Source organism: Perognathus longimembris, chromosome 28, assembly GCF_023159225.1.
Source record: "Perognathus longimembris pacificus isolate PPM17 chromosome 28, ASM2315922v1, whole genome shotgun sequence".
In the NCBI taxonomy this organism is placed as follows: domain Eukaryota; kingdom Metazoa; phylum Chordata; class Mammalia; order Rodentia; family Heteromyidae; genus Perognathus; species Perognathus longimembris.
The window spans coordinates 50975863-51000312 of NC_063188.1; the positions used below are offsets into that span (position 1 = coordinate 50975863).

Below are 24450 nucleotides of genomic sequence, written 5' to 3' on the forward strand. Positions count from 1 at the left end.
AAATTCGTTTCCTAGGTAATTAGCCAGGAATTAAGATTGAGATCACTAAATTCTTAGATTTGCTCTGCAATGATTTCACATGAGAACGTGATTTAAAGCTTATTTCTTCATCATTAGATCGCCAAGGTCACAGGAATCCCAAGAGGAGTCAGAGAGAAGGTGTGAGAAGTGGTGACTAGAGCAAGTAGCTTTCATGTGAGGTTAATAATGTATGCATCAGAAAGCAGTAAGTGTATAAGTATATGCATATGATATGTATATTGACTTCATTATTGTTTTGAATGCATTTTGAGCCACATGCAAAGAATCAGGACTAACTTCTAGTTCTACACTGTCAAATAGATTTGTAGTATTTGGTTATTTTTAAAAATGCTGGGTGCCATTGGCTCATGCCTGTAATCCTAACTACTCAAGAGGTTAAGAGCTGAGGATCACCCTTCAAGGCCAGCTGGAGAAAGAAAGTCCATGAGACTCTTATCTCCAACAAACTACTCAGAAAAAGGCAGAAGTGGCTTTATAGTTAAGTGTTAGAGCACTAGCCTTGAGCAAAAGAAGCTCATGAACAGCATTCAGGCCCTGAGTTCAAGCCCCAGAACCAGAAAAAATAAAAATTAAAAAATAGTAATGTGCTAAAGTTAAAATAGGAACTTAATCTACTTTTCGTGTATATGTGATGTACTAACAATATCAGCAACACACACCATGAGACCAATAATGTTCCTGATATAAAATCAATCTATAACAAAATTAAGTATATTTTCCATTGTGCTACAACATTAAACTACATAAAGTCAAACAAATATTCCAATAAATTAGAAAATGATCATTTTTTCCCCATATTCTCCAAAGTCACCTTAGCTAAAGCACAGCATGTTAGTGGCAAGCCAGGGACAAATATTCAAACCTGTGAATCACAATGCCTGAGTATTACCAGTAAAACATTTTCAGCTGGGTATGGTGGTTCGAGCCTATAATCCTAGGTACTTGCAAAGCAACCATCAGGAGATCTTGATTCAAGGATAGCCCTGGCATAAAAGTTTGGGATATACTGGCACATGGCTAATAAAAATGTTTTTGTAAGAAACCAATTTAAGGGGCTGGGGATATGGCCTAGTGGCAAGAGTGCTTGCCTTGTATACATGAGGCCCTGGGTTCGATTCCCCAGCACCACATATTCAGAAAACGGCCAGAAGTGGCACTGTGGCTCAAGTGGCAGAGTGCTAGCCTTGAGCAAGAAGAAGCCAGGGACAGTGCTCAGGCCCTGAGTCCAAGGCCCAGGACTGGCCAAAAAAAAAAGAAACCAAATTAAGAATACCTTAAAACAAACTCTGGTAGCACTGCTATATGCAGCACAAAATGTTAAACACAATCTACTAATCCTTAGTTTTTTTAAGCCAAGTGCTGGTGGCTCATGCCTGTAATCTTAGCTACACAGGAGATTTAAAGATCGCATTTCAAAGCTAGCCTGGGCAAGAAAGTCTCTGAGACTCTTATCTCCAGTTAATCACCAGAAAACCAGAAGTGGAGCTGTGGCTCAAAGTGCCAGAGTGCTAGCCTTGAGTACAAAAGCTGAGAGACAGTGCCCAGGCCCTGAGTTCAAGCCCCATGGCTGACAAAAACAATTTTTTAAAACTGTGCACATAGGTGAGACACATAAATGAGTCACTCTAGCATTTCAGTTTCTTCCTCTACCCCAAAAGTCTTATCCTCTTCACTTTAACCACCTAAGCCCATGGACATACCCTAAACTTGGTTACTGCAATGTAGGATATACATTCCCATATTGTTAATTTCCTGACTCTCCCTCTATGACCAGTATGTAGTCTACTATTTGTAGTTCAAAAGTTCTCATAATCTTTAATACTTTTTATGTAACTTCCAACTCATTGAACCTTAAATTTATTGTTAACTTCCAGTTCACTGGTTCTTACCTCCTTGACATCCTCTATCTATAGAGTTCTAAATGTAGTTTCATTCATTATAATTGTTGTTGATTTGGGGTTTTATTCTTCTCTGAAAGCCTCAACTCTCTTGCCTTTCTCACTTTGCTATGTTACTACTGCTTAGCAAAACCACAATTTTTGTTCAATCTAATGGTTTACCTACTTTGCACCAGTGCTAATGCACTACATGGTAAAATATAAAAACATACAACCACATTGACTGGTTTGAATTTATTAACCACAAACCTCAATGGACATTTACTGTTGTTGGCCATCATAATAAATTCCTTTTAATATTTTGTTCTTACTAACCCACATGGTCCTTTCAAACTTTCTCCTCCTCATGAAATAAGGACACTGGGTCTAACTAGTGCCATATTGGCAACATGTTGGATGACAGGGAATTGAGTCTAACTGGCTCCATCTTGTCCTCTTGGTGGATGAAGATGGAGTCCCACCCCAAGGTAATAGGGGTGACTGAATTCCTAGGGGGGGTGGGGACTTGGACAGTAGGTTACTGGACCTGCCAGTCCTGTATCAAGAACTCAGGAAACTTTGAACTCTCCAGCTCCTTGTGACCCTGCCCTCTAACCATGACCTTACAGCTCAGCCACCATTTTTCGCTGTGCCTCTCCTGACTCGGGCCATCATGGCATCCCTTTTCAGCTCCATTAGAGTTGATCTGGTTTGCTGGTATTGTTTTTCTGCTCTATTTTTGCTTAGCTACCCTCTGTAAGGTCCACACCAGGGAAAGCTCCATGCAGATGCTCCCGACTTGTTTAAGTCTGTGCCCAGTACCTGAGTTACCTAGGTAACTGGCACACCTGGAGGCAATTACCTCCTACTTCCCTGAGATCACATCCAATCCACCTGGCCATATATCCCACCTTTTCCTATATAATCTGGCTCAAAACAGTACCCTTCTCTTTCCTTTTCTCTCTTCCTCTCTCTTGATCTTATTATCTTTTTCACTTCTTCCTTCCCTTCTGTCTCCCCATGCCTCCATCATGTGTGGGCTGGTAGTTTGTTCCCCCCCAATAAACTCTTTTCTGCCTGAACCATGTGGTGGGTTTCCTTTCTGGCAAACCTTACACCCTCGTGGCTCAGTTTTCTAACAGTGTTAAGTGTACTTGAGGTTGCAAGTTTTCTGGGGACATATGTCCAACTGCAGTCACTGGCTTTCTAATAAAGATTTCTCAACGTGTGGCTTCTATCTGTTGATCATATTCCCATACAACCTTCCTTTCTAACATCTTTCCAGCCTTTATTCCCAAATGATGACCTATTTCTACTGCACTCGAATAACCAGAAAGAACACCTTTCTTGGAACTCCAAAAACATATTCTGCAGATCCTCAATCCACATTATTAACAGAGAGGCATTGATCTTTTTCCCATATAAGACTGATGCCTCTTTGTGAACATTCCTTAAAGGTACCATCATCTCTTTCTAACTATCCTCCTAGGTCTAGTTCAAGGCTCAGGACCAACACAAAAAGAAATACAAAAAAGTGAAAAGAACAACAAATGAACAAACAACAAAAACAGACACTGGTGGCTCAAGCTTGTAATCCTAGCTACTAAGGAGACAGATCTGAGGATCATGGTTCAAAGCCAGCCCAGGCAGGAAATTCCATGAAACTCATTATTACCAATAAACTACTCCCAAACAACCACAAGTGGAATTGTGGCTCAAGTGGAAGAGCACTAGCCTTGAGCAAAAGTAGTTCAAGGGCAGTAGTACCCAGGCCTTGAGTTAAAGCCCAAAGACAGGCAAAAAGGGGTGCTAGATATGTGGTTTAGTGATACAGTGGTTTCCCTGCACCTATGAAGCCCTAGGCTCAATTTTTCAGTACCACATAAACAGAAAAAGGCAGAAGTGATGCTGTGCCTCAAGTGGTATAGTGCTAGCATTGAGCAAAAGAAGCTGGGACAGCACCCAGGCCCTGAGTTTAAATCCCAGAACTGGCAAAAAAAAAATAAAAAGAGGCTGGAAATGTGGCCAGCCCTGGATTCGATTCCTCAGTATCACACAAACAGAAAAGACTGGAAGTGGCATGGCACTGAGACTCAAGTAGTAGAGTGCCACCTTTGAGCAAAAAGAAGCTCGGGAACCAGTGCCCAGGTCTTGAGTTCAAGCCACAGGACCAGCAAAAAAGAAATAAAGAGAAAGAGAAGAGGGAGGAAAGGAGGGAAGGAAGGAAAGAAGGAAGGAAGGAAGGAAGGAAGGAAGGAAGGAAGGAAGGAAGGAAGGAAGGAAGGAAGGAAGGAAGGAAGGACAGCATCTTTGCAGCTGTGATACTATTATTCTTTAGAAGCATTGTAAGCCCCATTATAATCATGGGTGATGCTGATTTTGCACTGAGTGAAAAAATTCTAAGTAAGATTAAATGTTATCTCCAGAATTATGACAGGATGGATAAATGAGACAATGAAATAATATAATTTTGAACAAATATACAAACCTCCGGACTAAAAACTTTAAAGGAAGCTGGGTACCAGTGGCTCACTCATGTAATCCTAGCTACTCAGGAGGCTGAGATCTGAGGATCACGATTCAAAGCCAGCCCAGGCAGGAAAGTCTGTGAGACTCTTATCTCCAACTAACCACTAGAAAACAGGAAATGCCACTGTGGCTCAAGTGATAGAATGTTAGCCTTGAGCTGAAGAGCTCAGGGACAGAGCCCAGGCCCAGAGTTCAAGTCTCATGACTGAAAAAAAAATACTTAAAATTAAACAACTACCAAAGCAGTTAAGAGTTCCCTACATTTAAGTGATAACTTTCAAAGAGTAAGGAATTAAAAAACATAGATTTCTAGAGCTTCCCTCTCCTTTGTCATTGAAAAAACTTGGCTACTCTCATTGACTGTCTAGAGATAGCAAATCAGAAGGTTAACTAACAGATAAAAGAAAGCCTTAAAGCTCACCTATTTGTCCCTCTGTGTACACACTGGGTCCAGAAATACCTCCATATTTTAGAATACTAGGTAACACCCTCTTTGACTACCCAAAAACATTACCTAAGGGTTGGGACTGCTAGACCTGCAGAAAGGGTAGTTTACCCAGCTGAGAAAGAACAAAGGCAGCAAGCATGTTAGCATTTAGAGTTTTCACTTCCATTTCCTGTGTGGAGAGCAGGAAATGGTTCTTTCTCCCTCCTTTAACCTGTTCTGCTAAAATAAACTTTTGTTTAAAAATTGACCATTTTACTATGCTTCTGTTTCACTCTTCAGTAAAGGTTGTATGTTGTAGTCTGCATAAGAATTATAATTTTAATTGCTGGCAGGGCAAAAGGTGGTGCTATTTTTCTTGGAAAAACTTGATTTATAAATATTACCTTTGTTTCACACCCACTACCCTTTTCAAATTGTCAATGAAAACATTAAAATTTGAAATTAAGGTAAAAAAAATTGACCATTTTAGACTTTCCTTTCTGTAAGACACTTTGAAATGCTTTTCACACAAAGATCTCAAGGACCTGTGATTTTGTGTGGAAATGGGGAAGATCTGAGAAACCCTCATCCATCCTCCTGTGATAAAATCCTGTTGTAATGTGATCAGCCATCTGTTTATAAAACATTTAGAAAGTTCACAATTAAATGATAAAAACAGTTTCTTCTAAGGATTGTATTAAATATGTCAGCCTATGGGAAGGCACTATATAAACTATAAACCAGTGTATACATGTAATCCTTTTATTATTACACCTTGGTAGTAATTTTTAACCTTCAAATAGATTTTCAAAGTACAGCCATGTAGTACATACTTCAACTTTATTGTACCTATTAAATCCAAAAATGACAAAAATTCCATTTTGGCATTTTTAATTCAAATTTTAATGTCTTTTAAATGATTGCCAATGCAGTGGTTCAAATTACTCCCTAAAATGCAAACCTACTTACTATTGAATACAGTAAAAACTTCACACACATACTCAAAGGCTAAACAACCCTTTTCTTTAAATAAAACCACAAAAAAACAAAACTTGTACTCAAAATGTGTCTCAAAAATGCATTTCAGGGCAAAGTAGAATCAAGCTAACAGATCAGTAATAGTCAGGAAACTTCTTAAAAATATGTCAGTGAACACTGTATAAAATTTCAAGCAATGTTTTTAAGAGTATTGAGAATATTATTTTAATGATATGCACCAATTAGCCTCAAATGGAATGTTACCACATTTTATCATTATCTTTTTATTTATATCCACAGTTAATATTTTTATGTTCCTGTTTATGAATCTGCTGTCACTGATCACTAGAGTAAAATGCCAATTAAAAGAAATTCAAAGCCAGATGCTGCTGGCTCCTGCCTGTAATCCTAACTACTCAGGAAGCTGAGATCTGAGAATCAGCGTTTGATGCCAGCCCAGACAGGAAAATCTGTGAGACTCTTATCTCCAAAAAAAAAAAAATACTCAAAAACAGGTGGAAGTGGATCTGTGGCTCTAGTGGTAAAGATCGAACTTTAAGCACAAAGAGGCTTAGGGACAGCAAGTGCCAGGGTTTGAGTTCAAGCCCCAGGACCAGGAGGGAGGAAGAGAGAGAGAGAGAGAGAGAGAGAGAGAGAGAGAGAGAGAGAGAGAGAGAGAGAGAGAGAGAGAGAGAGAGATTGGGGGGATGGGGTGTGGCTCGGCATTGAAGAGTATGCATTGTATGAGCAAGACTTTGGGTTTGATCACACACACACACACACACACACACACACACACACACACTGAAAAAGAGCTCAAAACTCTGTGGAGAGCCTTTGCCAGCATATTCTATACTTTCTACCACCTACTACCTAGTAGATGGTCCATTTTTTTATTTCTAGGAGAAATACTTACTCAACAAATTATCTCACCATTCTCTTAGTTTCATTCTTTTATCCATACTGAAATAGAACTGTATTAATCCTAATCCTAAATATATTCCTCCTGTCTTTAAAATCAAGAGACTATCAAATGTGGACAGAAACAAATTGTGGAGCTCTCATTGTTTTGGTAAAACATGGATTCATATGTAAGATACACTTTGATATGTTTTCTCCAGTATAGAAGAATAGCCAACAAGACCAGTTTCGTTTATTATATTTACATTTAAAAAATGAAAGCTCTCTTGGAAACAAACAACTCCACTCCAAACACACACAGGCCAAAATGAGTGAATGGCAGAATAACCATTCAATTCAATGGAAGTAAACTGTAAGAATAAATACCATAGACTGGAAGAATGGGGGGGTTTATGGAATATCACAGCCTCCCAAAAAAAGAGTATGTCCTTAAAATAGAAAAAAAATGTTCATCCTTGACAGGGATCAATTCAAATCAAGTGTAAACATAAGAACATGGCAGTAGCAAATGGACATATACCAATAAAGCTCTAAAATAGTTTCTATCCTCTTCAGAGGTATCCATGTTCAACACATGGTCATCATCAAAACAAATGGCTCTTGTCAAAACATCAGCTACATTGCAACTATGTTTCTTTTCTTAATTTATATATGAAAAACGATTAATTATTCCCTTCACAGAGTAGAAAACCTTCATAAAAATCTCATTTACAGGGCTAGGAATGTGGCTTAGTGGTAGCGCTTGCCTAACATACATGAAGCCTTGGATTTGATTCCTCAATACCACGTACACAGAAAAAGCCAGAAGTGGTGCTTGACTCAAGTGGGGGAGTGCTAGCTAGCCATGAGCAAAAGAAGCTCAGGAACAGTGCCTAGGCCCTGAGTTCAAAACCCCATGACTGGAGAAAAAATCTCATTTACAGTTAACTCAGATGCTTGTTTTAATCCAGAGCCATGAGTCCTAAAAAAAATAGGCAAATATCTATTTAACTTACAGAAATGGTCATTTAGGGAGATGAATTAAAGTACACTACTGGCTTCATGCAGTTTTCCGGGTTTAAAGCTGCTAAGAACCTATAATGAGTACTACTGCATCCATTAAGACCATACATCTTTCCACAACTAATATATTTATAAAATACACGGAGTGATCACTAACATGCATGATCCAGGGCACTGTTGTTAACTGTGACATATGGGTTGTACCTTTTTGCTTGTCTCACTACTGATGTTTTCATGTGAACAATTTCATTTCATATATCATTCACATATTTCTAGATGATCATCTCTCCTGACTAGTAAATCCTAATAAAATGTAAGCAAATTTTAATATTGGGAGATACAGGTTGTAATTAAACATTTGTGTATTCTAAGAACATTTTATAATGCAGTGCACAATTTGTTTTTTGTTGGTAGTGGGGCTTGAACTCAGGGTACTGTCCCTGACCTGTTTTGCTCAAGGTTAGTGCTCTACCACTTTGAGCCACAGCACCACTCTCAGTTTTCACATGGTTAATTGAAGAGTCTCAGGGACTTTCCTGACTGGGCTGGCTTTGAACCATGACCCTCAGACCTCAGCCTCCTGAGTAGCTAGCATTACAGGTGTGAGCCAGCAGTGCCCAGCCTAAATGTTAATTTTTGAACTGCATATATCATCAGTTGTTTCTTCTTAAACTGTAGGCTGACAAGTAAGCATATAACCAATAAAACTCTAGGGTTAGCTGGACATGAAACACTACCAATGCATATAATTCCTAAGACACTACTTTCTTCTTCACAAGTAGCCTTGAACATAGCAAGTTCTAATTAAATATTAGTTGACATAGGTGAACAGAAAATTATTATACACTACAGGTATATGGTATGATGGTATGTGTTGAAACTGAATTGTCTAATTGTCTTATAAATTGAGGCATAAAGCGTGCATATTATGTTTAAAATGTACTACGCAGTAAGTTTTTTTCTATGAACTCCCCCTTTGCCTTCCTCAAATAAAACCTTAAAGGGTCATTATAAAATTTTCTACAAAACAAATTTAGAAGTTTAGCAGATTACAGATTACTTTCAAAGCAATCAGCTTACTATAAAATGTCTAATTTTATGTTTGTGAATAAATTTGTTTTCCAAAGTTGGTTACATTTAAATATAATGCATTTAAGGACTAATATATTCTGAATGAACAAAAACAAACATTTCTCATCTGTTTCAATTTTTGAAATATAATACTGTAGAAGACCACATACAAAACAAATGGAACTGGAAGAATGGATATCTAACTACTTTAAAATCTTAACATAAATGAAAGTAAGCTTTATTTACTTATTTACTTATTGCCAGTCCTGGGGCTTGAACTCAAGTTCTGGGCTCTGTCCGTGAGTGTCCCTGTGCTCCAGGGACTACCACTTGAGCTACAGCACCACTTTCAGCTTTTTTTCTGTTAATGTGGTACAGAGGAATGGAACCCAGGGTCTCATGCATGCTAGGCAAGCACTCTACCACTAAGCCACATTCCCAGACCTATTTTGTTATATCATTTTTTTTTCTGGTCCAGGGCTTGAACTCTGGGCCCACCTGCTGTCCCTGAACTTTTGTGTTCAAGGCTAGTGCTCTACCACTTGAGTCACAGCTTGACTTCCAGCTTTTTGTGGTTAATTGGAAATAAGAGTCTCACTGAGAAGTGAGCCAGACCCAAAGAAATGGGAACTCTCTAGTTTCCCTCATTGGGAATAATTAGTACAGGTTTAGGCTAGTCACAGCAGAGGATCACAAGAGCCCAATAACTATGCCCTTATGAATACGTGATGCTAAGTGAAATGAACTCCATGTTATAAAAATAAGTGTTATATCACTGTAATTATTTTCAACATCCCATGTGAAACCATAGATTTTCGTTGTTGTTTCTCTTCGCTATCACAGTATCTCATCTGAGTACCCTATATACTGTATGTACATGTATTAGAACTAGGGAAGGGAAAGGGAATATCAAAATCTAGAGACGAAGGATAAAAAGAAAAACAATTCCAAAAGTAATACTTACAAAACCATTTGGTGTAAACAACTGTACAACTCATCATGAGGAGAGGGAAAGGGGGAGGGGAGAGGTAGGGGGGATAGGGAGGGGGTAACAAGTTGAATAAGAAATGTACTCACTGCCTTACGTATGAAACTGTAACCCCTCTGTACATCACTTTGACAATAAATAAGTAATTTTTTTTAAAGTCTCACTGATTTTCCTGCTTGGAAAGCAGCCCCCAGTTAACAATATTTTTAAGAACAACAATTTCATGTTTAATAACTCTTACTATCTTAGCTAAACTACTCCAGCATAAATCCAAACACAGAAATAGCCTAGTATGTTCTAAGGGGAAAAAAATTAAGGATGTTTGACAATAGATATAGCAAAATCTGCATGATTCAAAAATTTACTAAATATAATGAGGAAGTATTGTGGTTTATATACTCCAAGCTAAAGATAGAATAACTGGGTAATGTATGTCCATGCAAGTAGCAATTGTTTCATTTCCTCTATTCACAGCACATAGACCACTGCCAGAACCACAGAGAGTACCCTTTAAAGTTGCCGGCACACACATACACACACAGCACACAGGTACACACATGTGCAAACACACACAGGTGCAATCATAACCTATGTAATCAATTGTGAAATATCAAAATTATTCTGAAGATTTTTTCAATTTTATTTAAATTGAGTCCCTCTCCTCCTCTGTGCCTGTAATCGTAGCTATTCAGGAGGCTTAGATCTGAGGACTGACATTCAAAGCCAGCCTGGGCAAGAAAGTCTGTGAGATTCTTACCTCCAATTAACCACCAGAAAACTGGAAGTGGTGCTGTGGCTCGACATGGTAGAGCAGCTAACCTTTAGGAAAAGAGATCAGAGACAGTATCGTGGTCCTGAGTTCAAGTCCCATGACCATTAAAAAACAAAGATGGCAAAAGTCAAATAAATAGAAACAATTTTTCCAAAAATACTGACTAAAAAAAAAAACAGTATAGCAAAAAGTGCTAGTAAATGAGGTCTATTGTGTGTCCTCAAGAGAACTTGCAGGTGTAGACACTGGAGTTTATATAATTAAACTGCTTTTACATCCAGAGAGGAGCAATATCGTAAGGTATCCCTACTATCATTAGTAATGTTATACAACAGAGATCTTCAGGGTTTCTACATTGAGTACCCTTTCAGAAGAATAAAGCCCTAATGTACATCTATAAAAATTAATCTAGATTCTGTAAATGTGGTATATTTTAATATGGCATTCAACTCAAGGTTCTTAAAATAGGTACTGTGGCAATTGAAGCTAAGTACTCTACTGCCAAAAACTATTGACATAATAAAATCCTATATGACAATTATGGTTCTAAAATGTTTTAAATGTTAGTATAACAGAGAGCTACACAACTGATAGATAATGCAAATAATGCATTAACAGTAAAGTAATAACAAAATTAGTGTATTAAAATAACTATTTGTGACAAAAGTATATGCTTCTTAGAAAAACACGTGAAAGACACACTTCTTCCAAAATAACTAAAAGCTCAGAGTATAACATATTGCTGTAAGCTATAATGGTTATAATTGTTAATCCAACACACCTTTTATACAAACCCATAAACACATGAGTGGAAAAATAGCACAGATGTTCATCTCTAATGCAATTTCCATTCAATTTCCTAAGTGCGGTCCCCGTGTGCAAACTAGCTTAACGTTATGTTTAGCTTGCAAATTCTTTTAATAAATAATTAATGCAATAAAACTAGGAGATCAATGGCAAGCTGAGAAATCATAAAAAAAAAAAAGCCTTTTGTGCTCAGGCTGTTGTCCATTTCAAATTTTAATCCAGAGACAGATCAATATTACTTTTTTTTCTTTTAAACCCTTCACATAAATAGCAGATAGACTAAAAGCAGCCTAAATGCAATCAGCAGTTAGTAGTTGCCAGAAACCTGATAAGATCATTGGATGATCACAATCGAATGTTTTATACGTTAACATACACACTACATTATATGCTATTAATCAGTCAACTTGTTTAAAAATAAAAAGGTTGTGTAGCAATAAAAAATATTGTGGTTCATTATTTTTTAAACTTTCCTGTACTGTGTATTTTTCCAGCAATGCAATTACAATTTTTTTGCTCCAATTTACTCTACTAAACCAAGTAATCATATTGGATCAAAATAGTACATCGGCATGAGTAGTTTCAACCTCAGGGGTCCTAGATGAATGGAAATTTTACTCTTGAAAATTAATTACACCTGAAAGAACTAAATTATTTCTTTAATTGGATAGTAGGGAGAATATTCCATGCAAATTTGAGTTTGAATTTGATTTGAGTCTTTAGATTACTCAGGAAAATATTAAATCATTTTTCTTAATATGCATTTGTGTTTCTATTCATACACTAGAAAGAAGAAATAAAAACTATCATCTTATCAAGTCCCTTTGGATAAACGAGCATATACTATTTGAAAGCAGTAGAACAAGTTCACTGCCACAAGAATTATTCCTAATATCAAGCAGCATAACTCTAAATCACTGAGAATCATATTACGCTGTTAGGCTTTATTTTATTTGTTAATTCTTGCCTATTCATAATTGTTGAACATCTCCCTCTGGGTTTTCACTGAAATGAAATAACAAGTCATAGGTTCTATGATGCTATATTTCTTTCAAGCATTCTAATCACATGTAGTAAATTTTGATATCTTTACATGTGTATTTGTGAAAGGTTTATCATATGATTACAAATGGTCTTTCACTGGAATTACAAAATTGGGATTGTATCTTCCTAATAACTGCATAGTTTATGTAACTATTTCTTATATAACTGATTTTTAAAGAACAGCCATTGCTGCAAAGAATTCTGATTAAAGGAATGAATGTGTGTGTGTGTGTTGTGTGTGTGTGTGTGTGTGATGTGTTGTACTGTACTCATTTAGCAAATGTGAATTAGGTTATATATATACATATATACAGTATCACACTTAATGAAATTTAGCACATTACTGGAGTTCAAACTAGTTCCTCAACTATTCTAAATTCAAGGGTTTGTTTTATGTAACAAAATCAGTTCTTTTTTCATGAGATCAAGATGGGAACTAATAAAGATAGTAATTTTCTCTTTATACTATATTCTACTTTGCACAAAAAAAATTGTGTTATATCTTAATATTCACAATCTCAGTTTAAGAATTTCAGCAATTATAATATATATACAGCATTAAAAAAGGATGAGGTGAGATCTCATAATCATAACATGTATACCTTAAACCAAATTTAAAAAAGTAACTTAACTCATGTTCATAACTTTATTGAAGTGTTTTGTAAACTTTTCTTTGAACTTTGCTATAGGGCAGAACATATATTCCTAAGCTTTTTTTTTTTTTTTTTTTTTTTTTTTTTTTTGCCAATCCTGGGGTTTGGACTCAGGACCGGAGCACTGTCCATGGCTTCTTTTTGCTCAAGGCTAGCACTCTACCTCTTGAGCCATAGCGCCACTTCTGGTCTTTTCTGTTTATGTGCTTCTGAGGAATCGGACCCAGGGCTTCATGCATGCAAGGCAAGCACTCTACTGCTAAACCACATTCCCAGCCCCATGCCTAGGCTTTTAAGATTATCCTAACTCTGAAGACAAATTTTTTCCTGAAGAATGTGAGATCTAAACAGCAAGATCTAACAATGTTTCTAGTCTTATTCTAATAAGAGTAACCATAAAATTATGGCTAAGGAATATTGTGAAAGCCTCGTGTGTGTGTGTATCTGTGTGTGTGTGCACGCATGCGCGCTTTGTGCATGCTAGGCAAGTACTCTATCATCCTACCCTTACATGTTTTTTAAATTTTTAATGTATGTATATTTTCAGAAAGTTGAACAACAAAGAAACTGACTCTTCTTTTAAATTTTTGCATTTTTAAATATCAGACATTATTAATTATAGTTGCATCATCTAAAGCATTAAATAAATATTTGCAGTCAATTAACAGTATTGTTTCTCAAATCAGATGGATTGAATCAATGGATTAAATGAAATCAAGTATGAGGGAGAGAATGAGAGAGGGATCACACTGTTCAAATGGAAATGTACTAATTACCTAACTTTTGTAAGTGAAACCATTCTGTATATCACCTTTACAATAAATTTCTTTAAAAAGGAAATGAAGTATGATAGTTATGCTACTTAATGCAAGTAGGGAAATTTCAGTAGACTGATATACAACTTCCTTTTGGGTTATATGCTCTTCTGTAGTCTAAGAAATTAAAGTATGATGGTAACACAATTCCTGCATGTTTGGTTTTACAATACTCAGAATACACCTACTAAAATAATTTTCTTTGATATTCAGTCTCACAAATTGATGAAATGATAAATACACAATGACCAAGCTGTCACAGAGTTCTACATCCCTGGGTAACTGTATATTGGAGCTGCATTAGACCAACAGAAAAGCTTATTAGTACATATTTAGAAACGAACAGCTTTCTGTAATCAATTTGGATGCAGCATTATTCTATTTATAGTGACACTTTCAATGTGTCCCAATCATATATTACTAATTCTCATTTTTCCTACTGTGATTAAATATTAATGTGGAGACACTATTCAGTATCTACACTATATTTAGGTTTATAATAAATACATTGATTTCCACCATTTTGGAAGAGTTAATAATATAGCATGGATATACGAATCTTTCTTATGAAAACATCTTATGCTTCCTCTGCTATTTTTCTCTGATTTCTAAGTAAAATAAAGTAAATTTAGTTGTTCTAGCAGAAAATGGAAAAAGGGATGCCGCCACTTTAAAAGCTTCAATCTCTGACATTGCTGGCAGTGTATGGGAACATTAATGCATCTGTCATGATAACAAGCTAAGAATAACATCTAGACATCAAACCGAGCAGAGAATCCATCTGAAGTGATTCATTCAGATCTGTCTCATTGATTTATTAAACACAGGGCAACATCTGCAGCCTCACAGAGCCTCTTGGTGAAATTAATGCAAGATCAATTCAAATGGAAAAAAAGTGTAAAAGAGATAAATCAAAACACAATTTGCATGCAGTTCCACAATCAGGCTTATTGGGTGCAAATGCTCAATTTCCCTTCCAAAGAAAATGTGTTTAAATGTTGTTTTATCTTTGGAAAATTATGTGATCTGAAGTGACAGTGAAGAGTTTTGCAGGTCGAGATGGTGAAAGGGAAGAAAAAAACGCTACCAAAGACCTTTTGAATATGCAACAAGAATATCATTAATACCTAATTGTTTTGCTTTGGGGGAAAGGTCTGATGTCTTTTCATCAAAAACATATTTTTTTTCAATTTTGGTTCAATTAGCTTGTTTAGATACATATTTGAAATGTAAGAGTGAAGATACTAAAATAATGTATATCTTTACACACACAAGGTAAAGTGCCATTGGTATCCAGATGCTAAAATGTTATATAGTGTGGCTATGATTGTGTTTCACACAATTCTGTTTGTGTGAAGAAGCATCCTGAAAATATTTATGGATTTCATTAAGACAGAGTATAACTTTATATAAAAAGAGCCAAATCATTCTGATTTGATATTTTCTACAAGTGGAATCACATAAAGCATTTATGTTTCAAGACAATTACAGACTAATTCTGTATAATTCTTGTATCATAGTAAGAATAATATTTATTATACATAAAAATCCAAAGTTGTATTTTGTCATGTCATGGATCATTTCTTTAATGTAGTACATATAAATGAGTGCTTGAAGCAAATATGAATGCTAGTTAAAGTATCTAGATAAATGCAAAATCATTGCAAATATAGAAATATATTTTTAAATTAACATATACATGAAAGTTCAGTGCATTGGCATATGACCACATTGTGTTCATTATAATCTTAACCTCAGTCATCTAATAAAAAAAACAGCATTGTTGACTATGTGACTGCTTTTAGGAAACAATGTGGCTATTCTTTTGGAATAAAATATCTGAATTCACTGCCCAGATTCACCTCTACAGCCTTTTGATCATTTCTGAAAATACAAATAACACAGAATATTAGCCAAGGAAAGTTATATAAGTTCTTTAAGATTTTATGATATTTTACTTTACTGTAACAGCAAAATGTCAGTTTTCAGAGTAAAGTACAGTATGCTGTATGGCTCATGAAATATACAGTATTCATCAAGTGTTAATACAAAGCCAAACTTGTCCACTGCCAACAATAATCATACTTCTAGAATTTAAAAGTAGTTTTAAAATATTGTAATGTTTTAAAATATTTTAATATTTTAATAAGTTGTTTAATATTAAAGCACATTATGTTTCTATAATCTCAAACTAAAAATTATAATTGAAACATTTTGAATGTTAATTTTTAAACTGAATTTTATTTGTTTTATTATGTTGAGTTATGTTGCTAAATAATTATTAAAATGTTTCCTAATTGCATCTATTCAACTGCATTTAAGTTGCTGAATAACATTTAATCAGTTGCTCCTCAAATAAAATCAAATGCTGATCATGCAACCTGACAATGTTACTTTTATGTAGATAGGTACATAGAAAGAGATGCTACTAAAGTGTGGTTGATTTTCCTATTGAATGAAAACCAATTTTAATTTAGTATTTTACTGCTAATAAACTTAAGAGAATTTAATAAAATCATCTCAATGCATAAAGAGTGAAAATATATAAATTACAAGTTTTCTTGTTCAAGAAATGAACCAATATGATAGTGCTTTATCTACAAAAACAAAAGTATAAAACAAGACGTATTTCTCACTTGGTTTTGTGTCTTTTCATCATTTTTAATCATCCAAATACTTTCCCTATAGTGTTTTTATGGTAAAGTATGAAAAGAAAATATTTCATAGCCTTTTAAAGGTGCAATAATGGAAAGCTTGACTTACCTAATAGAACACTGTGTTGTCAAGAGTTTTAGTTGTACTGTTCTTTAGTAGTTGAAGCATATTTTATTTTTCAACTTCTTTTCTGAGAAGACAACTTTGAATATTTCAGTAATTAACTAAAATAAAAGGCATTGGTAGAGATCTTATTGTGACTCTTGTATTATCAAAAATTAATCACAGAAAAAATTGCTCATTCACTTTTCTTCAGTGCACATTTTTTGTTCAGAGCACATTTTTATTAGTGTGCACTGAACCAAATCAGGACCTGAAGAAGAGCAATTTAGAAATGGCACATTTTGTATGCTCTAGAAGAGCACTAAAAAATTCCAAATTAAAAATATACTCTAAGTCAGACAGAGCAGGTAGTCTACCCCATATATTTGACAGAGAAGTTGATGAGAGTTTATTATGCAAGAAAAGAAAATTATCAATAACACCATTACAAATGGTGTTTCTACTCAAGTATATATTAGGACAATGTATCTATCAATAGATGAAGATGAATCTCTTCTTTCAAATAAGAACAAGATGTGAAATTTTCTACCCAACTGAACATGTACTTTTTAGGGTCCTACTTTACTTCTCCTCACCTTTAGCTAGAAGCAGCAAGAAGTCTTGAGTCCTGAAGGCCAACTTTGTTTCTCCAGATCTCCAGTGTAACATCACTCATCCTCTTTGGGCATCTCTCCAGGATCTTTTCCTGCACCTTTCCTTCCTTCTGGTGGCAACATTCTGTGCTTTACCTGCATCTCATCTCTCTCGCTGGCTTCATGTATCATCTCCCTTCCATTGTTTCTCTTGGACCTTTATCCTATTTACACCTCTCATTTCCCTTTTAACAGAATTTGAAAGCCATAGAAATAATGTTGATCTAAACATGAATTGAAATTTTATTTGACAATACAAAATTGAATCATTTTGTATGTACTTATAGAAATAATGTTGCCAAAGCCATAAAGCATCTTTTATCATATTTTATCATGTTGTCATGTCAGTGGCGGTATTTGCATCTGCAAAACTGGAAAATGTTAAGTTATTTATATGACTATTAGTTAAATGTTTCAGATTATCATTGTTTTCCCATCTAAATTTGCCATGTGTGTTTCTTTCAAGTAGTTCTTCTCATCATCATTTATGAATTATAGCCCTACAATCCAATACATTTCATATTTTTACCATTATATATGGAAATACTTGTAACATAATTGTAGAAAGCGTATATAATAAACAAAAGACTTATAAAGAAAAAGTACAATAGAAGGTACATGCATTGTATCACAAATACTTCTTCCTCCATATGCAATGTTTCTTTAACCTACAAACACATAAATACACAAAAATAACTTGAGCAAAAAAGTTAGCTATGTAAATACTGGGATGAGAATTTTTTTTAACAGGTTAAAATAAGCTCAAAATATATTGTAACAGAGTCCAAAAGTAGAACAGATCCATCTGCCATTGAACAGTATAATTTATCATTTTTTCAGTTTGATAAGTTCTTCTAACAAAAATTAATTGAAGTTTCTATTTACAGAGGAAGGTATAAAAAGTCACAATGAAATGTTAATGTGTTTACTTTTAAAGTGAAACTCATAGATTTTTCTCATTTATAAATTAATTATTCAGAAGGAAATGTTTCCTATGTGTAAGAATTGATCAATTTACAAATGAGCCGTTTGGGGGGAGGAGGAAGGGAAGAGAGGAGAGGCAAATAGGGTGGTGAGGAAGAGGGCTTGAGAATGGACAGAGTAGAAGAGGAAGGAGAGAGCCGGGAAGGAAAGAGAGAGTTCCTAAGAGGATAGATTCTCCTGTATGCAATTATTTGCAGGTGAGTATATTTGAATAACAACAAATGAGTTAGACAGGCCTTCATCAAAAGTCCCTAGTGAGGCACTGAGTTTGTGTCATAAAATGCTTTGTGGTCAAAATAAAATTTTCTTTCTACCCTTCCCACCCACAATGGCTTGCTTTATTGAAGGAGGCTATTATCCTTTTTTTTTAAGGTCATCTGTCTTAAGAAATGCTGATCTAATAAACCAGATTTGTAAGCCCTAAATATGAATCAGGAGTTCTCATAAGAACAAGTTTCTGGTCAATTGCTTAAGCACAGAACACTTAAAAGAAAAGGGAAACGTTCTTTTGCAAATTCTGTAGCATTGTCTTACTGTAGTAATAAGCAACAGTTTGTCTCCAACTTGGCAGGATAGTTCAACTAAACATACCAATTTTCATTTTACAACAGATGTGGCAATTGAGTTAAGCTTTCGTTTTAGTTCATCATTTAAAGTTGCATTGTGAAACAGTGTACCTAAGCAGAAGATCCCCGCAAGATAATAAACAGTAGTACTGTTTCACAACAAATTCCTTGGCTCCTTTCAGTCAGATAATGATGATTTCTCTGTTTGTATACCAATCTCAGGTGTCACATTTGTACTTTTCTAATAGGTATTAGCAGCAGATTGGAGATGGAATGAACACTAGGAAGACTAATTCACGGGTATTTTTAAAAGCCAAATATTCCCGAATGTAATTTCTTTTCCTTTTATTCAAAGTATTGAACACAATGTGTTTCTGATATGCACGTGTACACTTTCTCCTTAATGTGTTTCTAAACTATGATGTAAAGAAGGCTCACTTTAACCGGGGAAGGTGGTCACCATCAGCTAAATAATCCGCTTTAAAGAAACAGGATCCGTCCCACTGTTTACCTAGAGAGAAGAGCTGAAAACATCTTCTCTAGAAAACGTAACTTCTAACACCAACCCCCCAATCCCAGCCCCAGTCCGGCATTCATGTCCCATATCACCCTCTGCAGATAGCCCAAAAAGGACGATCCCAGGAAAGTAGCATCGGTGGTTGGTCGTCGTTTTTAATAAAGAATATTCAATCTACTTTCCTGTATCGTGTATTAGGGAGCTTTGCGCAGCAGGCATGGGTACTCGTTCTTACACAAGCACTTACATTCTCTCTCTGTGTCTCTCTGTGTCTCTGTGTCTCTGTGTGTCTCTCTGTGTCTCTGTCTCTCTCTCTGTCTCTCTCTCTGTCTCTCTCTCTGTCTGTCTCTCTCTCTCTCTCTCTCTCTCTCTCTCTCTCTCTCTCTCTCTCCAACAACAACAACAACAGCACTCACTCCACACACTATCACAACAAACACACAGGATGGGGATCAAATCACCCACTGGGATGGATTTTAAACTTCTGAATTTCAACATCCCCCATGGCCAGCTCAGGAGCCCAATTTTACAGCTCAGCCAACCTCCACCACCCTGGCACCCCAGCCCCAACACACACACACACGCTCCCCAAACCCCTAGTGCTGTGTTCAGGGAAAACCTATCCGACCCGTATGGCCACAAAGGAGCAGGAAAGAAAACTAAATTAACAAATAATCACAAGCGGCAAAAAAAAAAAAGAAGCCATGCAAGATATGAGCGAAGGGCTGGAAAGTTTTAAGTAGAGGACTGCAAAGTTAAGTTTTGTACAGGACTTTTTTTTCAACCCCGAGCCCTGCCACTGAGCGCAGACTAGAAAAAGGACTAGCAATTACTGAGTCCTTCTAGTCGTCTTTCCCCTCGGATTTATAGCATGAAGAGGCAATCTAGTATAGCCTTCACTCTCGACAAAGTTGAGTGAGGGCTATGACACATGCAAAAGAAGGCAAAGGGGGTGAGAAAAGCTAGGGAGTAGAGAAACGAGAATCTCACCTGGCATTGGTGCAATCGGTGAACAAAGTTTCGAAGTCTTTCCTGGTGATGAGTTTGCAGCGGTTGACCCCTGGCTGTATGGCTCCCAGCCCGCGGAGGATACGGACCTGCTCCACAGTACACACCACGGGAGATATGTCCAGTCTCTTCAGCTTGGTGTATACTGTGTGCAACCCTCCCACCAGGTGTTTAAGGAAAAGATCAAACACTTGAGGCAGGCAGATCAATTCCTGGCCATCCATCAGGAAGGAAGCCACCTTCACCCCGTGCATATCGACCATCCGGCACTCGTTGGTGTTAGCGTTGGGGTTGTTGCTGCCTCCGCTGCCACTACCAATCCCTCCACTGCCGCTGTGATTATTAGCCATGAAACTGTTGATCATATTAGGGTTAAGGCGAGGGGGCTCTCCAGGAGTCGAATACAGGGGTTCGGCCCGGAATAAACCCCCCGGGACGCCGGCGCCACTGGAAGTTGCAGAGATCACCGGAGGTGCAGAGACAGCCATGGTCACTCTGTCTCTACCGTGATTCTTTAGGCCCTCGCTCTGTCTCTTTGACTCCTCTATGTCCTCTCGCACTCACTCTTTCACCCTCGCTCACTTGCTCTCCCGAGCGCGTTCTTGCTCTATCTGAACTGTTCGCAAGTCTCCTGCAGCCCTGCTCCCGCTCTAAGCTCACCCACCACCCTGCAAACAGTGAACAATCCCAACCCGCAGCGGCCCAAGACCCCACCCCCACCACACCCCCTCCGGAGACTGGCAGCGTCCCCAAGCCAATGAGCCCCACCTTCTCGGGGCCGGAGCGCGCCGACTGGCTAACGCCGGCGAGGAGGTGGAGACTCCCTGGCGGGCCTCTGACTACCTGAGGCAGTTCGGGGCTTGCTGGTGAGTGGAGATGGACTGGGGAAAAGCCAGGGTTCTTGTTCCTCCGCTTCCTGCCGCTCAGTCTTCTCAGAAAACGTCCAATTTTTGTTACGCAGTGCTCTCAAAGTAGACTACGCTGTGAACCCATCCTCTCCCAGCCCCACGATTGTAGGATGGAGAACACAAAGCCGGACTCCTGAAGATGCCTTTTTTTCTTCTCCCGCCACTTCTGCTCCCCAGTTCTCCCGAGAAAAGTGAAATACATGGCAGCTACAAGTTCATTCACACATTGTGCCCAAACTCAAAGGAAGCTAAAAGGTGGCTTCGCCTATCTTCTAGCAGAAAGACTCCAAAGTGTTAAAGACTCCAGATTTAACCCCTTTGGCCTTTCTCCGGCCCACCTAATGCACTTGGAAAAAAATAAAGAAATCTCCCACACCCAATGGAGAGAGGAAGCAGCCTCCTAGATCAGACTGTAGTCAGATCGGAGTTGTGAGTAGCTAACCGGCTCCTAAGCACTGACAGGCAGCGAGGTGGAGAGCCTGTGACCACCTTGGGAAAACAGACTTGGTTTATGGGTGGCAGATGGGCTCCTCGTTTTACAGAGCTTCCATCACTGCCCTGGCAGTCTTACCTTGTTATGTCCCCGTCCTTCAGATTTGAAACTGACTGTCTCGCCCTATCCCACTAATATGATCAGAAAAGTTCATTAAGTTCCCCAAACAGTCACTACAGAGTATGAGAAAAGGGTGAGGATTTACACTCTGAGAAATGGCATTTTCTTTCTTGCCCCATACTGTTTGAAGGTGCTGTGATTGGTCCAGTGATTTGAAAGGCTTCAAGTTCTAGAACATGGCTCAAGATTCCTTTTCCCGCTTATCAAATGCACAAATTTACTCCACAAATTCAAAACAAGTAAAATGTGCACATAGAATAGATTCCGGACAAATGGTGTGATGGTTTTCTCACAGCATGTGGTGATCAGGTCACCTTACCAAAATTGTCAAGGTTTTGATTCTCTGAAAGGTATTTCCTCTCCTGTTCTCTAGTAGAATGGTGGTTATTCGGTAAACAAAATCTAGGCTTCATTTCTTTACAAAACATTGCAAACTAAGTTGGTAAAGCAATTTCTCTGATATTTTTCCAGATCATAAACAATTTTGGAAATTTGCTGAATTTTATTCAGCTCTGGTTGTACCTAGCATTAAAGACAAAGAGTCAATGGGCTCTTTTTTTTTCTACTTTCCTGTCATTAAATGTTTTAACTTGGCTTATCCCTTTTTCTAAAACTATTTTTCTCTTTCTGTAATTGCCTCAAGAATCTCCCATTGAAATTTCCTCACACTGTTCAATTTCAAATTGTGTAAGATCAAAATGGTAAGAAATTTTGGTGGTAGCTGCTTTTAGAATTCAGCAATAAATAACAACCATAATAGAATATAGGCAATCAAAAGGCATTTTTAAAATGTATCTAAGTGAGTTTGCTACTGTGGAAAGAAAAGGAATGAGAAAAAAAATAATACCACAGAAGCAGAAAGAGCTTCAATAAGTGGTTTAAAGCAAGTTTAAAACAAACAAACAAAAGAATAGGGCAGAAGAATGTTTCTATGTGTCAAATTTATTCAATGGGTATTTTGACAGAAAAAGAACATTAAACTATGTGTTAAAATAATTTGTCTTGAATAACTTATTGTGATAAAAATTTCCAGATGACTGAATCCGATATAAAGAAAAGTTGTATTTGAAATAGTCCTAATTATATTGAAAATCCTAAGGCCATGTTGTTCTCTGTTATCTAGCTGCATACACATTGTCAAGGGCTTTCATTATAGAGTAAATTATGCGAGTTTTCAGCAATAGGACATTACAGGGATGTTTTGACATTTCATATGCAAGAAATTCTGAATTATAAAAAGGAAAGTATGTGGAACCTTCATTCAGGCTGTAATCATTATTTGTGATATTGACAAACACGTGTAACCTCCAAAGAGGCATGAACTGAATGTCTAAAAATTTCATGTGATCTAAAAAGTTTACAGTAAATCACCAAAGATAAAGTATCAAATTGTAGAACACTAGGAACTCACATTGGGTAGTGATTGTTAAAGGTTAAAGTCCTTTTGAAACTTTCAATACACAAACGACCCTGAGTTTCATTATTTTAATTCCTCCCTATTGGAGTCTTGGAGAAAATAAACTTGGAAATTTTAAGTGATAAGTGAAATTTAAAGATTTAGTCATCTACATCTAAACCTCCAGGTGTTTTCTCCCTAAGTTTTCTTGATCTTTTTATTATTCTATATCTCATACTATTACCTGTGTTTTGAGAGTAAAACAATCAAATTCCACACAGAAAGTTGTTTTTATCCCTTTCTGACTTTAATGTGTTACATAAGCCAAATATACTTCTAAATAAGGCTGGGTTTCTAAAAGGCCAAAGGAAGCCTTGCATGTCAACACCCTGTAAGTTTGGAATTGTATGAAGCAATATGAAATCATAAAGGCTGTAGTAAACAAAGTACCCTTGAGAGATGAGAAGTAGTGCATTAAAATTAAGAAAACATTCGAGGTTTCTGAATTAACACCAGGCAAGAGCCAACCTCCCCAACAAATACGAATAAAATTAGTACAAGCAGATACCATATCTCATCTGAACAAGAAGTTTTAGATGCCATTAATTCCAGTGGAATGATCTGAAGCCTAAGAGTAGCTTCTCATATACTCAAATGCTGCAAACTTCCTGGTTGTCACTATTTACACAATTTACATTGCCTCCTAATTCATTGTAAATTTGGAAAGGATGGTGCTCATCTGTGAATGTAGGCAAAATAGTCTACTTTGATATTGTCAGGGAAACAAACAGGATGCAAATTAAAAATAAATGAATAATTGACACATTACATATTTAAATATACTGGTGAATATATACATGTTTTATACATATGCATTCCATATTTTGCAGAATTTCAAAATATATACAACAATTTGGAGGGGTGCGTTTTCAGAGTGGGCACTCAAGCACATCCTAAGACAATGCAATTATTTGAAATCTTCAGCAAACTGAGTTTCCAACCTTTAATATGACCCTGATCTGAGGCTCTCCAGAACCCTGTAAAGGTTCATTTTTAGGCAAACAATAGAAGAAATTGACTGGATGAGACAATAAACGTGAAATGAAAGCATTCATGTAACAG

General features: G+C 36.8%; 1 protein-coding gene across 1 annotated transcript in view; it reads right to left on the reverse strand.

Annotated features, from left to right (window-relative positions):
• Dach2 (dachshund family transcription factor 2) overlaps positions 1 to 21062 on the reverse strand; it is a 494618-nt gene extending 473556 nt beyond the window's left edge. Inside the window, exon 1 of the mRNA XM_048336074.1 lies at positions 20394 to 21062. Within this exon, the coding sequence (XP_048192031.1) occupies positions 20394 to 20899 (506 nt within the window). The 5' untranslated portion in view covers positions 20900 to 21062. The remainder of the gene's footprint in view (positions 1 to 20393) is intronic.
• Between the last annotated feature and the right edge of the window lie 3388 nt (positions 21063 to 24450).